Source organism: Salmo salar, chromosome 06 (assembly GCF_965601325.2).
Source record: "Salmo salar chromosome 06, fSalSal1, whole genome shotgun sequence".
Lineage (NCBI taxonomy): Eukaryota > Metazoa > Chordata > Actinopteri > Salmoniformes > Salmonidae > Salmo > Salmo salar.
Window position 1 is genome coordinate 40,069,224 of NC_138296.1, and position 26,215 is coordinate 40,095,438.

Below are 26,215 nucleotides of genomic sequence, written 5' to 3' on the forward strand. Positions count from 1 at the left end.
CTGTGTTGTGTGAGCCAAGGCTCTAACCTGCTAACAGAAAGACATTTATGGCTATACAGTGCCTTCGGAAAGTATTCAGACACCTTGACTTTTTCCACATTTTGTTACGTTACAGCCTTATTCTAAAATTGATTAAATCAACAACCAAAAATCTCAGCAATCTACAAACAATACCCCATAATGACAAAGCGAAAACAGGTTTTTAGAATTTTTTGCAAATGTATTAAAAATAAAAAACAGAAATACTTTATTTATATAAGTATTCAGACCCTTTGCTATGAGACTCAAAATTGAGCTCATGTGCATCCTGTTTCCATTAAGCATCCTTGAGATGTTTCTGCAACTTTATTGGGGTTCACCTGTGGTAAATTCAATTGATTGTACATGATTGGGAAAGGCACACCTGTTTATATAAGGTCCCACAGTTGACAGTGTATGTCAGAGCAAAAACCAAGCCATGAGGTGGAAGGAATTGTCCGTAGAGCTCCGAGACACGGTTGTATCGAGGCACAGATCTGGCGAAGGGTATCGCAAATCGATACCCAGTTACACAGGGGTCTTCAAACTTTTCTTGTCCAGGGACTGCCGCCCAGGAAAACTGGCGACCCAAGGACCCTTATCATGAAAAAAATAATAATTTCATGTCTTATCATCAGGTGAATGATAATGGCAAGGAGAAATCTACATTTAAAATGAATAGGTAGATAGCAGCTATTTAGCTGGTTAAACAAAGGTTAGCCATGTGTTGGCAAAAAATGAATGACCAAGTCAAGAAAGTTTATCAGCAGCCAGTGGTACTTGCCGTAACTGGTACTTGCGGGTGCGTTTTAAAAATAAAATAAATGTTTATTTTACCAGTTCTAGAAAATATATCTACTGTATATTTCCTGCGGACCAGCTGCAGTAACTCTGCGGACCCCTAGGGGGCCACGGGTCCCAGGTTGAATACCCTGTAGAAACAGACAGAACGTTTGTAACATCTTGCAGCATGACAAGTAACACAGAGCAGTAGTGGTGAAAGGAAGTGCTGAGTCTGACTGGATCACTGATCATCAGTAAGACAGGAGCGATTTAGCAAATGACCAGCAGTAGCCTCATAAAAGTGCGTCCCCCGGACCTTTGAAAGCATCATTTTTCATAATTTCCCGTCGGAGTCGCGAGACACGGTCCTATGGGGGGGAAAGGAGGAAGAGGGAGGGGGGCGAGAAAGAGGGAGGGTGAGAGGGGAGAAATTGAATGAGGGACAGAGAGTGAAGAGAGGAGAGGATCCTCAAAAAAAACTAAGCAAGCGAAACTGCAGAGCGAATGTGCCCTGTTCGAGCGCCGCACTGGTTTCTTTCCCTCCACTACGCATGGATGCGGAGCTCCTTTCTCATCTAGTTTTGTATCATAAAGTTCTGTGGCGGAGGCAAGGGGGTCTCTGCTCTGAAAGATGGACCGTTTAAAGAGGACGGCGGCGTGCAGGAGAATACCGCTATTTCTAATAATAATGTTCCACGCAACTACGGCACAAGCTGGTAAAGTATATGTTGGAATGCACCTGCTAATAAATAAAATGATCGTTTCATTGTATGGTTTGACAAGGGTAGTGGACCCTTTTATTCATTTTCTTTGTTGATAATAGGCTACAAAAGTTCCTGTTCGGTTATCTTGCTACCCCATTTCTTTATAGAAAGTTCTGGACACTTCAACAGAAACCAAACAAAACTTTATAAGGTGTGAATTTGGTCGCAACTTCGCACTCGGTAATATTTGTGAGACGCATAATAATGTAATTATAAAAGGCTCCGTCTGATCTCATTGGATATTTGGCGATGCTGGATTGAATTTGTCCACTGGGTTGCTCCGGCTCGGGATTAATCTCGAAAGCAGTATTTAATGCTTTGTTAGACCACTTAAAATTATACCAAATGTAACTCTTCCCCTAGCTGTATTTTGGCATTTGAAAGTCATTTTTTATGTAAAACAAAAAATGTATAAATCAAGAAGTCTAAGTTTTATAAATCAAGAATTATTCATAATGTATAGCCTATTCTGTGCGTCACTGCGCATTGGCGGTGTGTATGATGGATGGTTACCTCAGTTTCTCAAATTTCTCTCATTGCAAGTTAATCATAATAATTTAGCATCGTTTTGTTTTTGCATGTTAATGTGTCCTCTAACCCATGTCCATTCTTGTATGCTTCATCCATTTGGATGTTGGGCTCAGTTTTCTCTGTGAGTGAGGGTGGAAGCGATTACCCCTGGAACACTCTGATGTCATGTTTGAGTTTGCTCGTGACCAGTGTCGGTTTACTGTGAAACGGTTTAATGTTGGTTTGAGAAGGAGGTGAATGGCAGAACACTGACAGACCTGAGTAGATTAAAATTCTTGTCATGGAGCTGTTTAAAAGGTGCTCACATGGGCTTCATGAAAATAAGCTTAGTATGACTATTCATCATAAAACACTGTTTTAGAGCCATTTGCTAAACATGTATTAATTTATAACACATTTTGTTTTCTTTATCACAGTGTTATTCTTTTGTAATTGGTATGGTAAGATGGAGATGGAGCGTTTCAGTTTCCCTATTAACCTTTATGTATAACTTTATTCCTTTGATATTCTAGATCCAGCTCATTAAAATAACACATTTTAATAGGATTAGACACTATGGGATTTGACCAGCTGCAAAATTAGTGTATGCATACCCTGATTGGAAGGAGCTGCTTTCTGTTGCTTTTAGTTCTGGAGCCATGACAACATGCCTCCATGCCTCCATAAACAAAGATATGGTGAGGCCTGTCTATGTTTGTGGCCTGGTCACAAGCTTATGGGCATGCTCAGCTGCCACTGCTGGTATGAAGCCATTATACAGTGCCTTCGGAAAGTATTCAGACCCCTTGACTTTTTCCACATTTTGTTACGTTACAGCCTTATTCTAAATTGGATTAAATAAATAAATATTCTCAACAATCTACACACAATACCCCATAATGACAAACCAAAAACAGGTTTTTAGAAATGTTTGCTAATTTATTTAAAAACAGAAATATCTTATTTACATGTGTATTCCCTGTGGCTCAGTTGGTAGAGCATGGTGTTTGCAACGCCAGCATGGTGTGTGCAACACCAGGGTTGTGGGTTCGATTCCCACGGGGGGCCAGTACAAAACAAAAAAAATGCATGAAATTAAATGTATGAAATGTATGCATTCACTACTGTAAGACGCTCTGGATAAGAGCGTCTGCTAAATGACTAAAATAAAAATGTATTCAGACTCTTTGCTATGAGACTTGAAATTGAGCTCAGGTGCATCCTGTTTCCATTGATCATCCTTGAGATGTTTCTTCAACTTGATTGGAGTCCACCTGTGGTAAATTCAATTGATTGGACATGATTTGGAAAGGCACACACCTGTGTATACAAGGTCCCACAGTTGACAGTGCATGTCAGAGCAAAAACCAAGCCATGAGGTCAAAGGAATTGTCTGTAGAGCTTCAAGACATGATTGTGTTGAGGCACAGATCTGGGAAAGGGTACCAAAACGTTTATGCAGCTTTGAAGGTCCCCAAGAACACAGTGGCCTACCTCATTTGTAAATGGAAGAAGTTTGGAACAACCAATAGTCTTCCTAGAGCTGGCCGCCTGGCCAAACTGAGCAATCGGGGGAGAAAGGCCTTGGTCAGAGAGGTAATCAAGAACCCGATGGTCACTCTGACAGATGGGAGAACCTTCCAGAAGGACAACCATCTCTGCAGCACTCCACCAATCAGGCCACTCCTCAGTAAAAGGCACATAACAGCCCACTTGGAGTTTGCCAAAAGTTATCTAAAGACTCTCAGGCCATGAGAAACAAGATTCTCTGGTCTGATGAAACCAAGATTGAACTATTTGGCCTGAATGCCAAGCATTACATCTGGAGGAAACATGGTGGTGGCAGCATCATACTGTGGGCATGTTTTTCAGTGGCTGGGACTGTGAGACTAGTCAGGATCGAGGCAAAGTTGAACAGAGCAAAGAACAGAAAGATCCTTGATGAAAACCTCCAAAGCGCTCAGGACCTCAGAATGGGAAGAAGGTTCAGCTTTCAACAGGACAACATCCCTAAGCACACAGCCAAGACAACGCAGGAGTGGCTTCGGGACAAGTCTTAGAATATCCTTGAGTGGCCCAGCCAAAGCCTGGATCTAAACCTGATCAAACATCTCTGGAGAGACCTGAAAATAGCTGTGCAGCAATACAGAGCTTGAGAGGATCTGCTGAGAAGAATGGGAGAAACTCCCCAAATACAGGTGTGCCAAGCTTGTAGCGTCATACCCAAGAAGACTTGAGGCTGTAATTGCTGCTAAAGGTGCTTCAACAAAGTACTGAGTAAAGGGTCTGAATACTGATGTACATTTTATATTTCAGTTTTAAATTTTTAATACATTTGCCAACATTTCTAAAAACTTGTTTTTGCTTTGTCATTATGAGGTGTTGTGTGTAGATTGATGAGGAAAAAAACAATTTAATACATTTTAGAATAAGGCTGTAATGTAACAAAATGTGGAAAAAGTCAAATGATCTGAATACTTTCCGAAAGCACTGTATAATACTACCAATAAAACTTCAGATGACAGTTTGAACTGTGAGTCTGAACTCAACCAGACGTCTGCCACAAGTGGGCTATTAGGCCTGCTATGAGCAGCAATAAAGCTTCGCCCTCTGGTAGTGTTTTGAGTGTCTTAGACCTGCAGCATTTGACTGTGTCCTTTCAGGTGCTCCATTATAGAGGCTAGACTTTACCGCCAAATGCTTACTTATTTGAGACCCTGTTGTTCGTGTTGGTGGGGTTGGGTTGTCTGTAATGAGGGGTGATATTGTGAGTCAGAGAATAATATGATGGCTTGAATGTTTTGGAGCTGTGGGGAATTGTATGGTGTTCCTCTGCTGATATGACAGTACAGGATAAGTGATGGTGTTTGATAATGTGTGGACTGGGCCAGTATGAGTGGGAGAATGTTTTCACATGTGCTCTGTGTGTGCACTGCATGTGCCTGGGAGAGCATCAAGACTGTGCTTTGTAGTCGTGTTTGACGACAGGAAGAGAGACATTCTTGCATACGTCCACAGTTGGTGACTCCTCTGTTCCTCGGCCCCTTCACGTTTTTCCATCTCTCCTTTCTCTTCTCTTCTTTTTCTTTTGCTGTTAAAAGATACGGGGAAGAGGAGGTTTGTTTTGATTTCATGTGCTGCATCTCCTCCTCATCTACATTTTCCTCCCTTCCTGTGTCCCCTCCCTGTGTCCCCCCCTGCCTCCCCCCCACCTTCCCCGTCCTGACAGTATGACAGAGGGGAATTCACGCGTGCAGTCCCCTCTCTGAATCCCATTTGATCCTGCCGCCTTGCTGATTCTGCACCAGACTCCCAGAGGAGAGGACAAGTCATGTTCCTCTTTGATCACGCTACAAATGAGCCTGGGGAAATAGAAACCGATGAAAAAGGAGGACCGTTTTAGAAAGAAACTAACAAGAGGAGAGGAAAGTTTGATGCCTGTTAGTGCTATCAGCATCCGCTGTCAAAGGAATCATGTTCCTAACGGAACGAATTGAAACATGAAAAGATGTTGACGTGCTTGTTATTATCTCCACCTGAAACAGAGACATGTCTCCCCTGGTCTGTTGGTGTGGATCTTGGCTGCCATTTAGCCTTTTTCTACAAAACTGTTAGGAATAGGAATCCCCTGACATCCAATATGTGTAAATAATATCAAACATCTCTGTCACAAATCTATACTAAGCAATAAACATCTGGCTTCCAGAAACAGAAGAAGAAGAAGCACTCCTCCCCCAGCCCAGCTACGGGTCTCTATGTTTCAGAGCTTTAGACGGCTCATGCCTCTCTTAGAAGAATGGTGATTGAGGCCCTCTCGACACAAAGAGACCCATATGGAACAGTCCTCTCTCTCTGTGGTGTCCTCCAGCCTGTCATACAGGCCTTTATTCCAGGTTAAACCTTATAAGAGCCATACATCATATGTTAACCTCCTAGGGAATCTTGACAGTTAGTTAGCTATCTGACCAAAACCATCTGCAGTCTTATCTTAATAATATACAAGTCAAATTATACTGATGGCCTGGCTGTTTTTACTTGGATACAACGTCCACTTCAAACGGTCCAGTCAGTGTCCATTACAGTAAGCACTGACACCAGGTAGTAAACTTTAACAGGGTATAGTGCAACGTGAACCACAGTAAATCAGCTTTACAATAGCAAGAAATGCATCAAGTTATCATCAACAACTGAGTGGAGTGAACAAAGAGAAACTGCCTGTACAACAGTGGAGGCTGCTGATTGGAGGACGGCTCATAATAAAGGTTGGAACGGAGTAAAAGGAATGGCATCAAACACATAGAAACCATGCATTTGATGTATTTGATACCATTCCACCGACTCCGCTCCAGCTATTACCATGAGCCCATCCTCCCCAATTAAGTTGCCACCAACCTCCTGTGCTGTACAAGTACACATGTGCAATGCATGTAGAATGTTTGTGAAGGGAGGGAGTGGCATGTTTTGGTTGCTCTTGTTGTATTTGTGCGTGTGTGTGTGTGTGTGTGTGTGTGTGTGTGTGTGTGTGTGTGTGTGTGTGTGTGCGTGCGTGCAAGTGTCTCTGTGTGTGTGTGCATGCTTGCGTGCAAGTGTCTCTGTGTGTGTGTGTGTGTGTGTGTGTGTGTGTGTGTGTGTGTGTGTGTGTGTGTGTGTGTGTGTGTGTGTGTGTGTGTGTGTGTGTGGTACATGTGTGTGTGTGTGTGTCCGTGTGTGTCCGTGTGTGTGTGTGTGTGTGTGTGTGTGTGTGTGTGCGTGCGTGCAAGTGTCTCTGTGTGTGTGTGCATGCTTGCGTGCAAGTGTCTCTGTGTGTGTGTGTGTGTGTGTGTGTGTGTGTGTGTGTGTGTGTGTGTGTGTGTGTGTGTGTGTGTGTGTGTGTGTGTGTGTGTGTGTGTGTGTGTGTGTGTGTACATGTGTGTGTGTGTGTCCGTGTGTGTCCGTGTGTGTGTGTGTGTGTGTGTGTGTGTGTGTGTGTGTGTGTGTGTGTGTGTGTGTGTGTGTGGTGTGTGTGTGTGTGTGTGTGTGTGTGTGTGTGTGTGTGTGTGTGTGTGTGTGTGTGGTACGTGTGTGTGTGTGTGTGTGTGTGTGTGTGTGTGTGTGTGTGGTACGTGTGTGTGTGTGTGTGTGTGTGTGTGTGGTGTGTATAGTGGACAGAGAGAGAGTGCGAGCCCCGGGGTGGGTGTTTCCTCTATGGGGCCAGCAGCAGTAGGCCAGTCTGGCCCTGATCTCATGCAGTGAGTAAACATCAGCGGAACAAACTGTGGAGCTGGAAGAATGTCAAGGTGACGTGCGAGGAAGGGAGATGTGGAACCAAACTCAAATCTCTCCAGACAACACACACCCTCCACTCACACACTCCTCCACACACATACTGACCATTAGCCTTGCCACTGAGATTAGCTACTTACCCACATTCACTACTCACAGAGTAATCACTGTTACAAATATGCGAAGAGGTGGCAATGTAGAGACAAAACCGGACTCAATGAGGCTGTTATTATGAGTGAGCTTGTACTGTACAGAACAGTATGGACTGATAGCATATCAGTGAAAGAACCCACATGCTCAGATCCGTCAGGCTCACACATGTTCTGTCCGTGTTCCTGGGCTGTTGGAGCGTGGAGGAGTGTGTGTATTGTGTGTGTGTGTGTTGGAGCATGTAGGAGAGAGGAGAGCTAGGGTTCAGCAGCTTAGCAGCATCATAGCAGCAGCAGGCGGAGGATTCCACGTCGGTCTCCCACACAACCAACTGTTTGAATGGCTCCCAAGCTCCCCAGTGATAACTCCAAGCAGACCCAGTGCTTGCCCCTGTCCCACAGCCCGATCAACATGAAGAATTCTTCCAACACAACACATTCCTCTGTCTCTTCATGTAAACCTTTTAACAAGCCCCGCCCGCTTGATAGTGGACATATCGGATTCTCCGTTCCTCTAGTCTATCTCTCCTCCTCTGTTTGAAAGTGAGTAAAGAGTGGGTTTCACAGACAGGCCGATGATAGACAGACAAACGGACAGACAGGCCGATGATAGACAGACAAACGGACAGACAGGCCGATGATAGAAAGACAAACGGACAGACAGGCCGATGATAGACAGACAAACGGACAGACAGGCCGATGATAGACAGACAAACGGACAGACAGGCCGATGATAGACAGACAAACGGACAGACAGGCCGATGATGGACAGACAAACGGACGGACAAGGATGGAGCAGCAGATTGAGTAGTCGACACAGACTGAGAGACAGAAAACAAACCACAATGTTTAATGACCGGATTTTATAGCGTGGGTTGTGTGCTATTATGTTTTTGTATTGTTACAAAGTGTGTTTTTGTGTGTACTGTGTGTGTATGTGCTCTCTTTGGTTGTCTTTTCGTTTGACTGGGTGTGTGTGTTCGGCTATAAGCCTATGAGTGTGAGTAGGCCTATGAGTGTGAGTAGGCCTATGAGTGTGAGTAGACCTATGAGTGTGAGTAGGCCTATGAGTGTGAGTAGACCTATGAGTGTGAGTAGACCTATGAGTGTGAGTAGGCCTATGAGTGTGAGTAGACCTATGAGTGTGAGTAGACCTATGAGTGTGAGTAGACCTATGAGTGTGAGTAGACCTATGAGTGTGAGTAGACCTATGAGTGTGAGTAGACCTATGAGTGCTCATTCGAACTATATTTAGAATGTGGTTTAATGTTGATGAATGTGGACATGAGTGTGTGTGGTGGTGTGGGAGGATGTTTCTGGCTCGCCCCTGTTCTTTTGTTCCCCCTCTCCTCGCTTCTCCTCGCCTCAGCACCTCTGCTGTCCACACCATAGTGACCCATGACCTATAGAGGTCAGAGTTCAGTCTTAGGGTCATTTGATTTAATTCTGGCCGCTCTTGGAGGTTCTGAGCGATGCTGTCTGTGCTGTTCTAGACACTTTCTCCTGACCCTCGTTTCTTCACTTTTACTGCCCATTAATCTGTATTCACTTATTACCAATCACCAACTGTTATGCAGGAACATCACTGAGGACTTTTAATGCAACGTGACAACGTGAGGAGTATGTAGGATTATGAAGGTCTGTGTCCATATACAGGCTTGACTTTCATATTGCTGACGTATTGCTGACGTATTGCTGACGTATTGCTGGCGTATTGCTGACGTATTGCTGATGTATTGCTGACGTATTGCTGGCGTATTGCTGGCGTATTGCTGACGTATTGCTGACGTATTGCTGACGTATTGCTGACGTGCCGATCTTTAAAGGTCCGGTAACATCTGTGTAATATGCAGATAAAGGCAGAGCGGTCTGCATATATCTCAAAACATCACACCAAATCAAATCTGGATTCAAATGTGTTTATTGTCAAATTGTTGGTGCAATTGAATCAGTGGACTAGACCCTGGCCTGTCCATCTGGCTCTCCAGGCAGGCACAATCAAACTCTCAAAGTTGTTGAAAGAAAACAAACAAACTCTAATGCATATCCCAAAATATCCCACAGTACACCCAGTGCAACTGGAACGGTTTCCTCAGCGCAGGGTGTGATGCTCTGGGAAATATTCTCAGCCAAGTTTGTTTCTGCACTGTAAAAAAAATATGTTTAGTTTGCTCAACACAATAGCATTTGAAGTTGATTCAACAGACAATTGTATGGCAACCAGCTGCAACAGGATTGTGAGTTTGCTCGACATGAGCTGAACCAACATACATTCTCAAGTTGAATTGTAGGTTCACACAACTTAGAATTTGAAGTTACTGTACATACAATTCAACTTATTTGCATATTTTCCAGTGTGCCTTACCTTTCGGTGAATTGTAATTACCACCAATGACTGTATTTGTTCGCGACCGAGACATGGTTGTTGTATTCAATAGCTTTCAGTCCTGTAGCCTTCACCAGTGTCTAAGTGCATTTGTTATTTTTAAATTAAGCTCTAGATTATATACACTACATGACCACTACATGGAATGAGATGCTCGTCAAACATCTCATTCCAACATCCTGGGCATTAATATGGAGTTAGTCCCCCCTTTGCTGATGGAACAGCCTCCACTCTTCTGGGAAGCTGCTTTCCACTAGTTGTTTGAACATTGCTGCGGGGACTTGCTTCCAAGAGCATTAGTGCGGTCAGGTACTGATGTTGAGCGATTAGGCCTGGCTCGCAGTCGGAATTCCAGTTCATCCCGAAGGTGTTCGATGGGGGTTAGGTCAGGGCTCTGTGCAGGCCAGTCATGTTCTTCCACACCGATCTAGAAAAAACTTTTCTCTATGTACCTTGCTTTGTGCACGGGGGCATTGTCATGCTGAAACAGGAAAGGGCCTTCCCCAAACTGTTGCCACAAAGTTGGAAGCACAGAATCGTCTAGAATGTCATTGTAGCGTTAAGATTTCCCTTCACTGGAACTAAGGGGCCTAGCCCGAACCATGAAAACAGTCCCAGACCATTATTCCTCCTCCACCAAACTTAACAATTGGCATTATGCATTGGGGCAGGTAGTGTTCTCCTGGCATCCGCCAGATTTGTCTGTTGGACTGCCAGATGGTGAAGCGTGACTCATCACTCAAGAGAATGCTTTTCCACTGCTCCAGAGTCCAATGGCGGTGAGCTTTACACCACTCCAGCCGACGCTTGGCATTGTGCATGGTGATCTTAGGTGCATGGTGATCTTGTGTGCGACTGCTCGGCCATGGAAACACACTTCATAAATCTCCCAAAGAACAGTTCTTGTGCTGATATTGCTTCCAGAGGTAGTGAGTGTTGCAAGGGAGGATAGACGATTTTTACACGCTACGTGCTTCAGCTCTTGGCGGTCCTGTTCTGTGAGCTTGTGTGACCTACCACTTCACGGTTGTGCCGTTGTTGCTCCTAGACGTTTCCACTTCACAATAACAGCACTTACAGTTGACTGGGGCAGAAATTTACACTTACAGTTGACTCTAGCAGAAATTTATGAACTGACTTGTTGGAAAGGTGGCATCCTATGATGATGCCATGTTGAAAGTCATTGAGCTCTTCAGTAAGGCCATTCTACTGCCAATGTCTATGGAGATTGCATGGCCGTGTGCTCGATTTTATACACTTGTCAGCAACAGGTGTGGCTGAAATAGCCAAATCCACTCATTTGAAGGTGTGTCCACATACTTTTGCATATATAGTGTATATCATAAGGCCTTTCTTTGAGGGCCTAGTTACACCCAGGGGTGAAAGTAAGTTGGTACGGTCCGGCGTCCCGGATAAATAAAGATTGGGGGTACGTCGTACCGGTAGGACGTGAACCTATCACAATAATTAACACAAAATGCCAACAAAATATAGACCATTACAGCATTATTTAACATTACCGCATGTCAGCCACATGAAAAAGGAGAGAATTGACTTGAAACCGGTGGTATAAGCTCCAAATTGTGTTGTGGAGGAGATGGGTGGTCTATACCGCGACCCGCGTGGACAGCAGTGGATGTAATTCAGGCTACTAGTTTAGGCCTAATGGCAATCTCAGAATGTCATTACAACACACATTTAGGTGTAACAGATGTCTATCTCAGTAGCGGGTGCAATAAATCCAACTACTAACAGATTAGATCATTTTTTTTAGAAAATGTATGTTATTTATGTTTGTGTAGCATAAGATGAATCAACAAATCAATGTACATTCAAAAACGGGTATTGAAACAAACAACTCTGAAAATCAACCTACATATATGATATTAATGGTAGTGGTTTGGAGCAAACATGAATAAGTCATTTTACTCAACGAGCTTGTTTAAATTCAGCTCACTTCGAGCGGAATTGGTTGAGTAAACAAACTTTAACACATTAGCTCAAATCCTTGACCTTTTGAAGTCCACTCAACTCACCGAAAAACGCTGATAATACAATTGGTTAAAGTGGCTTTTATACGGTATGGCCCTGATGCTCAGATGGAGAAATCCCTCGTTCACAGACGTGATTGTGTTTGAACAATGTCAGCATTGTTGCCTTTTTTTCAGGAGTGGAAGTGGTGTGTGACTCATATCAGAGGGAAAGGACTGTCTTCAGAGAAGAGGTTGAATACAGACCACTCTGATTACATGTATGTTCATGCATGATGCATGATGGAGGTTGTGGTGCTCAGTTGTATGCAGAGAAAGAGAGAGAGCGAAAGAGAGGGAGTTTTAGTAGGCCACTATGAAGCTGCTGGGGAATGTCTTCAGAAAAGAAGTCGAGGACAGAGAACAAATGATGCCAATGTGTGATAGATATATGGAGATAGTGGCCAATCTTCCTGCCTGCAGGACATATATGAAGGGTGTTCGGTACATGTAGCATCGCGCTATCACACTATTGTTGTGTAGTTGTGTAACATTAGCAGTGGACAGAGGGAGCTCTGTGAGCGAGGCTGTGTTAAGTGGGGCCTACTGAGGCCTGTTCTGTCTGTCAGCCAGGGCCGAGGAGAGGAGGACTAGAGAGGACAGTACTAACTGCCGTAGGGGAGACATGTTGTCCTCAGACACACACTGGCCGAGTGATTCATGGTCTTTGAGAGGAAGGGAACAGCAGGGAGGACCAGAAGAGGAGACATACAGACAGGAGGAAGAAGACCCAAATGTCACACGTGGGATGTGTGCTGTACACTCAGTGCCATGCTCGCTAGATGAATGCTGGAATTTGGTGAGAGAAATATGTATGGAAAACATGTACAGTATGGCTGAACTCTGACCTTATGTGGCACTGGGAAACATCTTGTTCCAACAAAGCACTCCTTTATCTCTATTTCTGTATGGCCACAACCACACATAGAGTAGAATTCACATCACTCCAGTGTAATGTAGGTAGATGTGGTATATATATCACTGACTCAGTCCAAGCTAGGGAGATCAAACACACTCTACAGACACGTAATGACTCCAACAGGTAAAGTGAGGTAAGGATTATTAGGAGGTCTAATGAGATTCAGACAGGTGATGCTGGTGGAGGATGCATCGCTGCAGGACAGACAGGTAGATTTGAATAGAGATGTGTTGGCATATGACAGACAGAGCCAGTCCTGAAGAGTCAATCACTGTTGATGTTGGGGCGGCTCCAGACCTCACATGGCCTCCTGCCAACTGCTCTGCTCGCCCAGGGATGCTTTACGACACCAGGCCAGGGGAGAGGAGAGGAGGAGAAGGAACATTCCCCAGGCCTGTGTAAATGTCCCCATGGAGCAGCTGATCCTGCTGTACTGTGGGAACAATGGGGGCTCTGGGACAGTAGGGTAGGAGGCAGGGAGGGGGTAGGGTGGGGGGTGAGAGGTTAGCACTCAGCCGTCCATCTGTGCCACTGCTGTGTTTGATTAGCGTCTGTCTGTTTGTGGTCGTTGGGATGTTTTATCCCTTTTATCCCCTCATTGATGAATTCTTTCCTTCTTGTTCCCAGAATGCTAGAGATAATCTGGTCTCTGTCAGATATCGAATTCCATCTCTTGCATTTGTATTGATTGCCGTCCAAAATAGTTGGATGTTTTATATTCATTTGAATATTTCTGAGTCTTCTTTGGCTATAGTTTGGCCGGTGTAGGCCATCATTGTAAATAAGAATTTGTTCTTAAATGACTTGCCTAGTTAAATAAAGGTTAAAGAAAAATAAATAAATTATAGTATTGTTCATTGTGAAACAAAGTTCTGTGGAGTATCTTTGTGTGTGTGTGTCTGGCACGTCATTGTGAAGATTGTTTCTTTCAGAAGAGGAATTTCTCCTGCTCTTCTCATTGTTTTCCCACATGGCGTTGCACATTTGGACTACTGTCTGAGGTCAAAGGTCAGATAGATGGCTCTCTGTACATTAGTCATGTGGATGTTATGTTTGGTTATGTATGCTGTGTTATGTTATATATTAGTTATAATTTACGTAATATTTTTATGCCAAACAACTCTATGCACAAGGACTGCATTTAACAGTTTCCAGTGAAAAAGACCCATTTAGTGGAAGAACTGTACGGATCTGTTTTAATGCGACCACGTTTTCCAAAAAATATCTGCTCCAAATGAAGATTCAAAGATGTCTGCAGAAAGAATGGGATGTCAGCTATGACATGGCACCTTGAGTTTGAATACATTTATTTTGGTTATTGAACTACAGTACATGAAGTGGATTCAAACCCGGTAACGGGATTACGGTAACGGAGTTACATCATGGGTCTCTGATCTATACTACACAGAAATGCAGAATTATGAATATGAATGTCATTCTCCTTACATTCTCCTGGACATCACAGCGCAGCACAGCAGAGCACAGTAGAGTAGAGTAGAGTTCAGTACAGTGCAGTAGAGTAGAGTACAGTAGAGTATAGTTCAGTACAGTAGTGTACAGTGCAATATAATGTACTCTACTGTACTATACTCTACTTTTCTTTACTGTACTGTATTGTACTGTACTACTGTATTGTATTGTACTGTACTCTACTGTGCTCTACTCACTGTACTGTACTGTAATGTACTGTACTGTGCTATCTTAAAGATATGGGGGTTTTTGGTAATGGAATTACAAGACAAAAGGCAATTTTTCTTAAACTTAGAGAATACAAAAAACTAAATATTGATATTAGTTGGCAGTGGTCTTTAGGTCAACATTATTGCATTTTAATGTATTTCTAATACATTTCAATACTTTCTTTCTAGATGTTTCTGAAGACATCTTTTCCATATGTTTGACAAGAAATCAAAGTCTTTATACTTATGCCTAATTTGTAGGATGAAAATTATTTAAAAAAAAAATGTATCTATGCCTTCATTTCCCCAAAATATAGATTCTTATCTTTCATTTGACACCCAATTTGATATGCTCCTATGAACTTCATGTTGGTGCTCATGGGTCCTTTTACATGGAAATGCTCAGTTTGGACAAGAGAGCCTTGAGGATTGAAGAATTTGGACTAGAGAGCCTTTGGGATTGGATAGTTTGGACAAGAGAGCCCAGGGGATTGAAGAATTTGGACTAGAGAGTCTTTGGGATTGGATAGTTTGGACAAGACTGAGTGATTGAGTTATTGCTGTTTTGAGTCCAGTTGTCAGGTGTTTTGAGTCTGTCTGTAACACAGCACTCCAAAGGCCTGTCGTAATTAGACCCATGCTGCTGCAGATTAAAATCCTGTTCTGGCTGTTCCAAACATCGTTGCTTAATGACCTGTGTGTGTGTGTGTGTGTTTGTGTGTGTGTGCACGTCATGTGTGCGCGCCTTATGTGTGTGACCAGCTTGACCTGATGATTCACTGACATTTACTTCTTGGTTCACGGCAGGGTAATTAGGCTGGATTTGAAAAGACATCATAAATGTCTGTGTGTGTGGGCGAGGGCAGGCGAGGACTGTGGGAATGAGCATCAGCATGAGTAAGGCTGTAAGGCTGTCACTGTGTGGGTAAGCTCAGACGGTCGTGTTTGTTAGGAGCAAGCAGCAACTCCTGTAATTAAATCATTTATAGGGATTGTTTATGACTCCCATATCAAAGTAGAATTTAAGCTGCTCTGTCTTACGGACCTTTAAATCAGTACCTGATGTTTTCCATTGTGTTTCAGACTCAGTCTGGATTTCATTCACAGCTTAACCTATTTACAGTGCAGCCTGTTACCATTCTATGGGTGCTCTGTGGGTGAGAGCTGAGCTGCTGTGAATAAAAGGTCTCTGCTATGCAAATAAATAATGCCATAAAATCTAACAGGGTGTTTTTCTGCAAGCAGCGAGTGGGCACTGGCTAAACTCTCACCACATGTTTAATTAACAGAGAGAAGAAAAGTAGAAAGTGTAGCATGGAGAGAGAGAGAGAGAGCTACGGGGGGCAACTTCAATTTAGGATCCTCATTTTAAATGGCTGGAATGCTCAGTTCTGCGTTGGCAGTCTCCCCATAAGCTGTGTGTGTGTCTGTGTTAGGGCTGGAAATGGCCAGGGACCTCACAAAACCATATTATCACAATACTTAGGTATCGATACAATGTATTGCGATTTTCACAACTCTATATGTATTACGATTCGATACGGCGATTTTATTGCGATTCGATGTTCCGAACATATTGCTCTGTATATGTCTGCTGCAGAGAGACAAGAGAGAGCATGAGAAAATGAGTTTTGATCAGTTAGGGAAATAAAAGTGCTGAAAATATGTTGGCTCACTGTTTAAAAAGAACAAGCTATAGGATGAAAAATACTGGATTTTTGGCACAGGTACAGCCAGCTGACAAGCGCTAGCTAACGCTACCTAGCAAAACCAAAATAAAGGAATAATTGATACTTGAAGTAGCGATATAATATCGTCCAAAATAATATTGCAATGTGTAACTATATCCATTTTCCCCAATCAGTAGTCTGTCTATGTGTGATGTCCTTAAACAGTCTCCCATAAAGCAGCTGGTGGGAGCCTTATTGCACACAGCTCAGATCACACTCCTCCTCGTGACAACACATTATACACAGAAAATATCATAATGGTCAAACACAACTAACCAGCCAACTGTAAATAAACTGCAGGCATGTTTTAATTGTCATGGAAGGGGTGAACACACAGCAGTGTGAACTAGTACATACTCCGACATATTTTATTCCCATGTCACTTCTGAAAGAGTTATCTTTGTGTTCATTCCTGATAAACACATTGTAACTGGAGAAATGTGTACATGCCAGTGAAACGTTGTGAATGGGAGAGATGGTGAGAGAGGTGTCTTGCTGTGGGATGCTGGCTCTAGGCAGGTGTCAGCTGCCAGGTGTCTTCCAGTGTGTAGTGTACAGCAGGATTATACAGTAGGCGGAGTCATGGCTGGATCCCATAATAATAGCCCCGGAACAGAAGGCCACCTGCAGGACTGCTGCTTTCAGCACTGAGTGGGTCTGTCTCTGTCTCCTCTAATCCCCCCCACCACCACGCACACACACACACGCACGCACGCACGCACGCACAAACACGCACGCACGCACACACACACACACACACACACACACACACACACACACACACACCACACACACACACACACACACACACACACACACACACACACACACACACAGAGAAAGACAGACAGACACAAACACACACAGGTTCCCACCAGCTCCTCCGAACTGGCAGTTCTCTCTGCTGTAAAGAACACAGCCTATCACCACAAGTGTAGCCAGACAGCCAGATATCTTATCGGTGACTGTACTGGTTGAAAACAACATGCTTACAGCTGCTGTGAGAATCCTAAGGTCCAAAATGATGATGATTTAGTTTTGAACAGGAATTTGGACACATAGCTTATAAAAATCTGTTCGCTTGGCTATAGTTTCAGTACAAGGTGTGAAGACATATTTCTCATATCCTGTCTGGGAACCTGGGACGCTTGCATCCCACCCTAGTCAACAGCCAGTTGACTCGCGTCGCGTGAAATACAAATACCTCATAAAAGCTATAACTTCAATTTCTCAAACATATGACTATTTTACACCATTTTATAGATACACCTCTCCTGAATCAAACCATGTTGTCCGATTTCAAAAAGGCTTTACAGCAAAAGCAAAACATTATATTATGTTAGGATAGTACCCTGCCAAAAAAATCACACTGCCATTTTCAAAGCAACTAGCATGCATCACAAATACCCAAAACACAGCTAAATGCAGCACTAACCTTTTACAATCTTCATCAGATGACACTCCTAGGACATCATGTTACACAATACATGCATTTTTTGTTCGATAAAGCTCATATTTATATATAAAAACAGCATTTTACATCGGCGCGTGACGTTCAGAAAATATTTTCCCTCAAATGCTTCCGGTAATGTAATATTGTCATTCAAAGAATTATAGATTAACATCTCGTGAATGAAACCGCATTGCCAGATTTAAAAATAACTTTACTGGGAAATCACACTTTGCAATAAACGAGGTGCTATGCTCAGAAAAATAGGCTAGGCGATACAGGTTAGCGCCATCTTGGAACCATCTAAAATCAAATATACTATTGTAAATATTCCCTTACCTTTGATTATCTTCATCAGAAGGCACTTCCAGGAATCCTAGGTCCACAACAAATGTAGTTTTGTTCGAAAAAGTTAATAATTTATGTCCCAATAGCTCCTTCTTGTTAGCGCGTTCCGAAGACTACTGATAATGTACTGAAGCACGCGGGACTTGTCGTCACGAATGTGCAAAAAAATATATTTACGTTCGTTCAAACATGTCAAACGTTGTATAACATAAATCTTTAGGGCCTTTTTCAATCAGAGCTTCAATAATATTCAAGGCGGACGATTGCATTATCTTACTAAACGTTTCGGAACGAAAGGGTACCCACGGGCGCTCGCGTCGTAGTAGTAATGGCCCTCCCCCTATGACCAACTTTCCAGGCCTCTCGTTCGGTCAGTTTTTACCGGAGAAGACTCAAACAACTTTGTAAAGACTGTTGCATCTAGTGGAAGCCTTAGGAAGTGCTAAATGAATCCTAACTCACGGTGTGTTTCATAGGCAAAGTGTTGAAGGTGATTCCACAAATCAGATTTCCACTTCCTGCATGGAATCTTCTCAGGTTTTGGCCTGCCATATGAGTTCTGTTATACTCACAGACACCATTCAAACAGTTTTAGAAACTTTGGAGTGTTTTCTATCCAAATCGACTAATTATATGCATATTCTAGTTACTGGGCAGGACTAGTAACCAGATTAAATCGGGTACGTTTTTTATCCGGCCGTGCAAATACTGCCCCCTAGCCCCAACAGGATATGAAGTATGTGTTATTGTATCACTGTGTACTGACGTGTCTCCTTCTCTCTCGTGTGCAGCTGATCTCATCGATGTTTTGCGGGTGCTGGAGCTGTCGGACCACATGGAGGGGGTGTCCATGGAGGCTGGCCTCTGCACCAGCAGGAAGGACATGGAGGAGACAGACATGGCCTATAGGATAGACAAGAAGATCCAGCTCAGTGTACCCACCAAACACCTCTTCCCAGGTAACAACAATCTGTAGAGATGTAGTACACATCCAATGAATCTGAGTCATGGTGTATGTATGGTAATTGCAGTGAATCCTAAGCTTCACTGTAACACAACTGACCTGACTTTGTTCTCCCTCTTCTCCATGGGCGTATGTCTTAGGGTGTAGTAGCACAGGCCATTATTAATTTTCATTGAAGTTCAGATGTGTGATATTGTTATTTTGGGAGGGGCAGTGGGTCTTGCCAATGTGGGAGTCCCCAGGGTGGTGTGTTGCTACCTACTGTGTTCTCCACTGTATGACTGTATTGACTGACTGTATGACTGAATATATGACTGACTGTGTGGCTGACTGTATGACTAACTGTAAGACTGACTGTATGACTGACTGTATGGCTGTATGACTGACTGTATGACTGACTGTATGACTAACTGTATGACTAACTGTATGACTGACTGTATGACTGACTGTATGGCTGTATGACTGACTGTATGACTGACTGTATGACTAACTGTATGACTAACTGTATGACTGACTGTATGACTGACTGTATGACTGTCTGTATGACGGTATGACTGTATGAATGACTGTATGACTAACTGTATGACTGACTGTATGACTGACTGTATGACTGTCTGTATGACTGTATGACTGTATGAATGACTGTATGACTGGCTGTATGACTGACTGTATGACTGTATGACTGACTGTATGACTGTCTGTATGACTGTATGACTGTATGAATGACTGTATGACTGGCTGTATGACTGACTGTATGACTGGCTGTATGACTGACTGTATGACTGTATGACTGACTGTATGACTAACTGTATGACTGACTGTATGACTGGCTGTATGACTGGCTGTATGACTGTATGACTGTATGACTGTATCGCTGACTGTATGACTGACTGTATGACTGACTGTATGACTAACTGTATGACTGACTGTATGGCTAACTTTATGACTGACTGTGTGACTGTATGACTGACTGTATGACTGACTGTATGACTAACTGTATGACTGGCTGTATGACTAACTGTGTGACTGACTGTATGACTGACTGTCTGACTGTATGACTGACTGTATGACTCACTGTATGACTAACTGTGTGACTGTATGACTGACTGTATGACTGACTGTATGACTAACTGTGTGACTGACTGTATGACTGACTGTATGACTGGCTGTATGACTGTATGACTGACAGAATGACTGACTGTATGACTGACTGTAAGACTGACTGTATGACTGTATGACTGACTGTATGACTGACTGTATGACTGTAAGACTGACTGTATGACTGTATGACTGACTGTATGACTGACTGTATGACTAACTGTATGACTGACTGTATGACTGGCTGTATTACTGACTGTATGACTGACTGTATGACTGTATGACTGACTGTATGACTGACTGTATGACTGTATGATAACTGTATGACTGACTGGGTGACTGACTGTATGACTGACTGTATGACTGTATGACTGACTGTATGACTGACTGTATGACTGACTGTAAGACTGACTGTATGACTGTATGACTGACTGTATGACTGACTGTATGACTGTAAGACTGACTGTATGACTATATGACTGACTGTATGACTGATTGTATGACTAACTGTATGACTGACTGTATGACTGGCTGTATGACTGACTGTATGACTGACTGTATGACTAACTGTACGACTGACTGTATTACTGTATGACTGACTGTATGACTGTATGACTGACTGTATGACTGTATGACAAACTGTATGACTGACTGTGTGACTGACTGTACGACTGACTGTATGACTGTATGACTGACTGTATGACTGACTGTATGACTGACTGTATGACTGACTTGAATATTTTTTCATTGGATACAGAAATTGCATTATGTATTTTTACATAAAAAAACAGTGTCGGGAGCAACATTATTTTAGCACATCAGAGAACAACAGAGTAGAAAAGGTCAATATTATCCACAACAATTGTTCCTCCTTCCCCCCAGACTCGTTGTTCCCTGTGGACTTCTCCCTGATGACAACAGTGAGGGCAAAGAAGAACACCCAGTTCTTCCTGCTGTCTGTGTATGATGAGCAGGGTGTACAGCAGCTGGGACTGGAGGTGGGCCGCTCGCCTGTCTTCCTGTACGAAGACCACCAAGGACAGCCCTCCCCGGAGCTCTACCCCATCTTCAAGAAGATCAACTTGGCTGATGGAAAGTGGGTACTACCCCTGGCCTGATGTCCTTGGTTCTTGACTGGGACTTCTTCTCAAAACCCAAACTCTATAACCCCTGATTTATGATTGACACATATTGACATGATTGGGTGAGATTCACCTGCATCGTGTCATTTGGTTGGCCATTGGGTATCACCGTTACCTGACCCAAAATATGCAGTTTCCTCAGTATGTGATCTCACTTGAACGTGGCACACACAACTCACACAATGTGCTTGACTCACAGTGACCTGGAGCCATAGAGGACACACATAGATCACATTAGTACCATAGAGATCTTGGCTCACAATACAAGGTCAATGGCTTGACTTGACCCTGTAAAATACTACAATGTGATTCAATGCATTTGACCTTAGAAAACCCTTCCTCAGAATACTGCATACAGGTGCTGCCTCCTTCTAACTGAACCAAAGTTACCTACATTCAACCTGACACTTCATATTGCTACATCTGCATTATAAAGATATCACTACACTATACTAATCCATCTCTACCTCTCTGTCTGTCCAGGTGGCACAGAATAGCCTACAGTGTGGAGGGCAAGTCAATCACCCTGTACCTGGACTGTGAGAAGGTGCAGACTCTGGAGTTACTGAGAGGGGACAATCCCCTGGTCAGCACGGAGGGGGTGACCGTGTTTGGAACACGACTACTGGACGAGGAGGTGTTTGAGGTAGGACACCAGGGTGAGGGAGTCAGGGTTGGGTGTGAATGAAGTAGTGTCATGGACTGTATGTAGGATTTGGTATGAATGTACTGTAGTCTCATCGGTAGCAGAAAACAAACTGGTTCATTCTGGTATTGGATCTGAGGAACATCAATGTTATTTGTTGGAACTTGTTTTAACTGGATTCTTGGCATAACGTAATATTCCCTCACTCATCTTTGCTCACTCCTCGGAGCATAGCGCCTTGACAAATGGATCTCCACGCCGTCTTATTCTAGGCCAGGTCCCAGGCTGATGTGGTGTTGAGTCCCAGGTTGTGTATGTCATTGTCCAACTGGTTGGACGACCTGGTTCTCAGTCTTCCTCTTGGGCCTGGCCAGTTGGGGGATGATTCCTTCAGGGTAAGGGCAGGCTCCAGAGGTGGGATTGATCTGACCAGGTGACCGAACAGTCGGAATCAGGAGGCTCTGACCAGGGAGGAGACGGAGTTGGTCCATATTTTGACGTATTGTGGAGTTCTGGATGTTTTATAAAAAATATATATATTTCACCTTTATTTAACCAGGTAGGCAAGTTGAGAACAAGTTCTCATGTACAACTGCGACCTGGCCAAGATAAAGCAAAGCAGTGCGACAAAAAAAACAACGCAGAGTTACACAGGGGATAAACAAAGTCAATAACACAATAGAAAAATCTATATACAGTGTGTGCAAATGTAGTAAGATAAGATAAGGCAATAAATAGGCCATAGTGGAGAAATAATTACAATTTAGCATTAACACTGGAGTGATAGATGTACAGATGATGATGTGCAAGTAGAGATACTAGAGTGCAAATGAGCAAAAAAAATAACAATATGGGGATGAGGTAGTTGGGTGGGCTATTTACAGATGGGCTGTGTACAGCTGCAGTGATCGGTAAGCTGCTCTGACAGCTGATGCTTAAAGTTAGTGAGGGAGATATAAGTCTCCAGCTTCAGGGATTTTTGCAATTCGTTCCAGTCATTGGCAGCAGAGAACTGGATGGAAAGGTGGCCAAATGAGGAATTGGCTTTGGGGGTGACCAGTGAAATATACCTTCTGGAGCGAGTGCTACTGGTGGGTGTTGCTATGGTGACCAGTGAGCTGAGATAAGCCGCTGCTTTACCTAGCAAAGACTTATTAATGACCTGGAGCCAGTGGGTTTGGCGACGAATATGTAGCGAGGGCCAGCCAAAAAGAGCATATAGGTGACAGTGGTGGGTAGTATATGGGGCTTTGGTGACAAAACGGATGGCACTGTGATAGACTACATCATATTTGCTGAGTAGAGTGTTGGAGGCTATTTCGCCAAAGTCAAGGATCGGTAGGATAGTCAGTTTTACGACGGTATGTTTGGCAGCATGAGTTGAAGGAGGCTTTGTTGCGAAATAGGAAGCCGATTCTAGATTTAATTTTGGATTGAAGATGCTTAATGTGAGTCTGGAAGGAGAGTTTACAGTCTAACCAGACACCTAGGTATTTGTAGTTGACCACAGATTCTAAGTCAGAACCGCCCAGAGTAGTGATGCTAGTCGGGAAGGCGGGTGCGGGAAGCGAACGGTTGAAGAGCTTGCATTTAATTTTAGTAGCATTTAAGAGCAGTTGGAGGCCACGGAATAAGTGTGGATGTGGTCGCACCATGTGATGCCCAGTATGCGGCAGAGGAACTCGGAGTCAAAGGCATCCAGGCGAAGTGTGAGGTCCAGGGTGAGGGTCCATGACGTGTGAGGTCCAGGGTGAGGGTCCATGACGTGTGAGTGTGAGGTCCAGGATGAGGGTCCATGACGTGCGAGGTCCAGGGTGAGGGTCCATGACGTGTGAGTGTGAGGTCCAGGGTGAGGGTCCATGACGTGCGAGGTCCAGGGTGAGGGTCCATGACGTGTGAGTGTGAGGTCCAGGGTGAGGGTCCATGACGTGTGAGGTCCAGGGTGAGGGTCCATGACGTGTGAGTGTGAGGTCCAGGGTGAGGGTCCATGACGTGTGAGGTCCAGGGTGAGGGTCCATGACGTGTGAGTGTGAGGTCCAGGATGAGGGTCCATGACGTGCGAGGTCCAGGGTGAGGGTCCATGACGTGTGAGTGTGAGGTCCAGGGTGAGGGTCCATGACGTGCGAGGTCCAGGGTGAGGGTCCATGACGTGTGAGTGTGAGGTCCAGGGTGAGGGTCCATGACGTGCGAGGTCCAGGGTGAGGGTCCATGACGTGTGAGTGTGAGGTCCAGGGTGAGGGTCCATGACGTGCGAGTGTGAGGTCCAGGGTGAGGGTCCATGACGTGCGAGGTCCAGGGTGAGGGTCCTCACGCCGTGGGGAGGTGTAGTCTTCCCCAGCGATAATCCACCTTAGAGGCAGCCTTGGCTTCATCAGCAAGGGTGTCATACCACTTCTGTTTGTCCCTTATTCTTATCTCGTAGGTCAAGACGGTCCAGGGTCAAGTCATTCTAGTCCGTCTGAGTAGAATATCATTTTTGTTGAGGTTTTACGGCAGTAGCTCTCCGGTAGCTTGTCTGGATGTGGTATCAACTACTGGGATCATCGACATTGAGTGTACAAAACATTAGGAACACCTGCTCTTTCCATGACATAGACTGACCAGGTGAATCCAGGTGAAAGCTATGATCCCTTATTGATGTCACTTATTCAATTCACTTCAATCAGTGTAGATGAAGGTGTATGTGTGCCATTCAGAGGGTGAATAGGCAAGACAGAATATTTAAACACGCTTTTGAACTCGGGATGTGGTAGTAGGTGCCAGGCGCACCGGTGTCAGTGTGTCAAGAACTGCAATGCTGCTGGGTTTTTCACTCTAAACAGTTTCCTGTGTGTATCAAGAATGGTCTATCACCCAATGGACATCCAGCCAACTTGACACAACTGTGGGAAACATTGTTGTCAACATGGGTCAGCATCACTGTGGAACGCTTTCGACACCTTGTAGAGTCCATGGCCCGACGAACTGAGGCTGTTCTGAGAGCAAAAGGGGGTTCAACTCAATATTAGGAAGGTGTTCCTTATTTTTTGTACACTCAGCGTATATGAGCCATTGCCTAGACAATACCGCAAGGAGGTTAACACTCTGACTTAAACCCTAATACAATATACCTACTATAAATTCTACTTGAAGCCCTGAAGAAAGGATTTTATTGAGGCGTGAATGAGATCCTCTAAAGCCACAACGGACGAGATTAAAGTAAGCATTATTTCCACATGAGCTTAATTCATCAAATATGCCTGTTAAACCAGTGGAGATATGCACTCGTCATATATTAGCTGAATATTCTGACATGAACCCGCAGGGGATCCCGATCCCACTAACCTTGTTTTAACTCGGATGACTTTCTCTTCCCATAACCTCCTTTCTGTCCCGGCCCATACATATGAAAGAGATGGCACATTCCATCACATACTCCACTAATTGTGTTCAGTTTTGAACATGCAAACTGGAGCAGTATGTGTTGTTGCTGTAAGCTCTAATGGGGTGTGAATGGGAGGGGTGGAGAACGGTTGAGAGTGGAGCAGCAGATAGGGGAGGTTGTTTGCAGAAGGGAGGTACTGTTCAGACATGATCTGCTCTGGCCACATCTTTTCTACTGTGATCAAATACCTGGAAATGACACTCAACATTTGTATTTGTTTGAGTGAATTTGGATGTTTTGGAGAATGTGTGGTGTTAGAGGTGTTGCCATTTGAACAGACAGCTTTATATTTTGACCTTTCAGAGTGTGTGTGAACATGTCAATGAATGTGTGAGTGTTGTTCATGCCTGCTGATTGGGAGGATTGATCTTGTGGGAAGAGGAATTTCCCAGTCGTCAGTGTTTATCCCTACGGCGACACTCGTCAGGGCTGCTGTCCTCATCATTATCCCTGAGTAGCTGTGGAGGGCAAAGGTCACATATTTAATGACGGCTTGGGTTGTTTGAGCTTGGTGAAAGTGTTTGGGGAAATGACAATGTCATTATGGAACCTTAAAATTGAAATGGACACTGAACAGTGAGTTATGATGTGTAGTTAAATGTGTGTGTGTGTGTGTGTGTGTGTGTGTGTGTGTGTGTGTGTGTGTGTGTGTGTGTGTGTGTGTGTGTGTGTGTGTGTGTGTGTGTGTGTGTGTGTGTGTGTGTGTGTGTGTGTGTGTGTGTGCCGTACATATGTGCTTTCAAATCAAGCAATAAAAAGATAAATGAATTCCAAGTAAAGCTCATATTCTTTTATTTTCATTTCCCTGACCCTGTTCCATAAGTCATTCCCAATGTCTCTCCCAGGATAGTGTGCAGTCCTAGTCCATTGTAATTCCAATGCAGCTCCACTCTTAATTCAGTAGCCTCCAGCA

At 43.9% G+C, this 26,215-nt stretch overlaps 1 protein-coding gene across 1 annotated transcript in view; it reads left to right on the plus strand.

The window, feature by feature from the left end:
- Positions 1-993: 993 nt before the first annotated feature.
- Positions 994-26,215, plus strand: part of LOC106607203 (uncharacterized) — an 88,842-nt gene continuing 63,620 nt past the window's right edge. The window contains exons 1-4 of the mRNA XM_082976576.1: positions 994-1,517; positions 18,820-18,987; positions 20,973-21,186; positions 21,716-21,878. Coding sequence (XP_082832702.1) covers positions 1,433-1,517; positions 18,820-18,987; positions 20,973-21,186; positions 21,716-21,878 — 630 coding nt within the window. The 5' untranslated portion in view covers positions 994-1,432. The remainder of the gene's footprint in view (positions 1,518-18,819; positions 18,988-20,972; positions 21,187-21,715; positions 21,879-26,215) is intronic.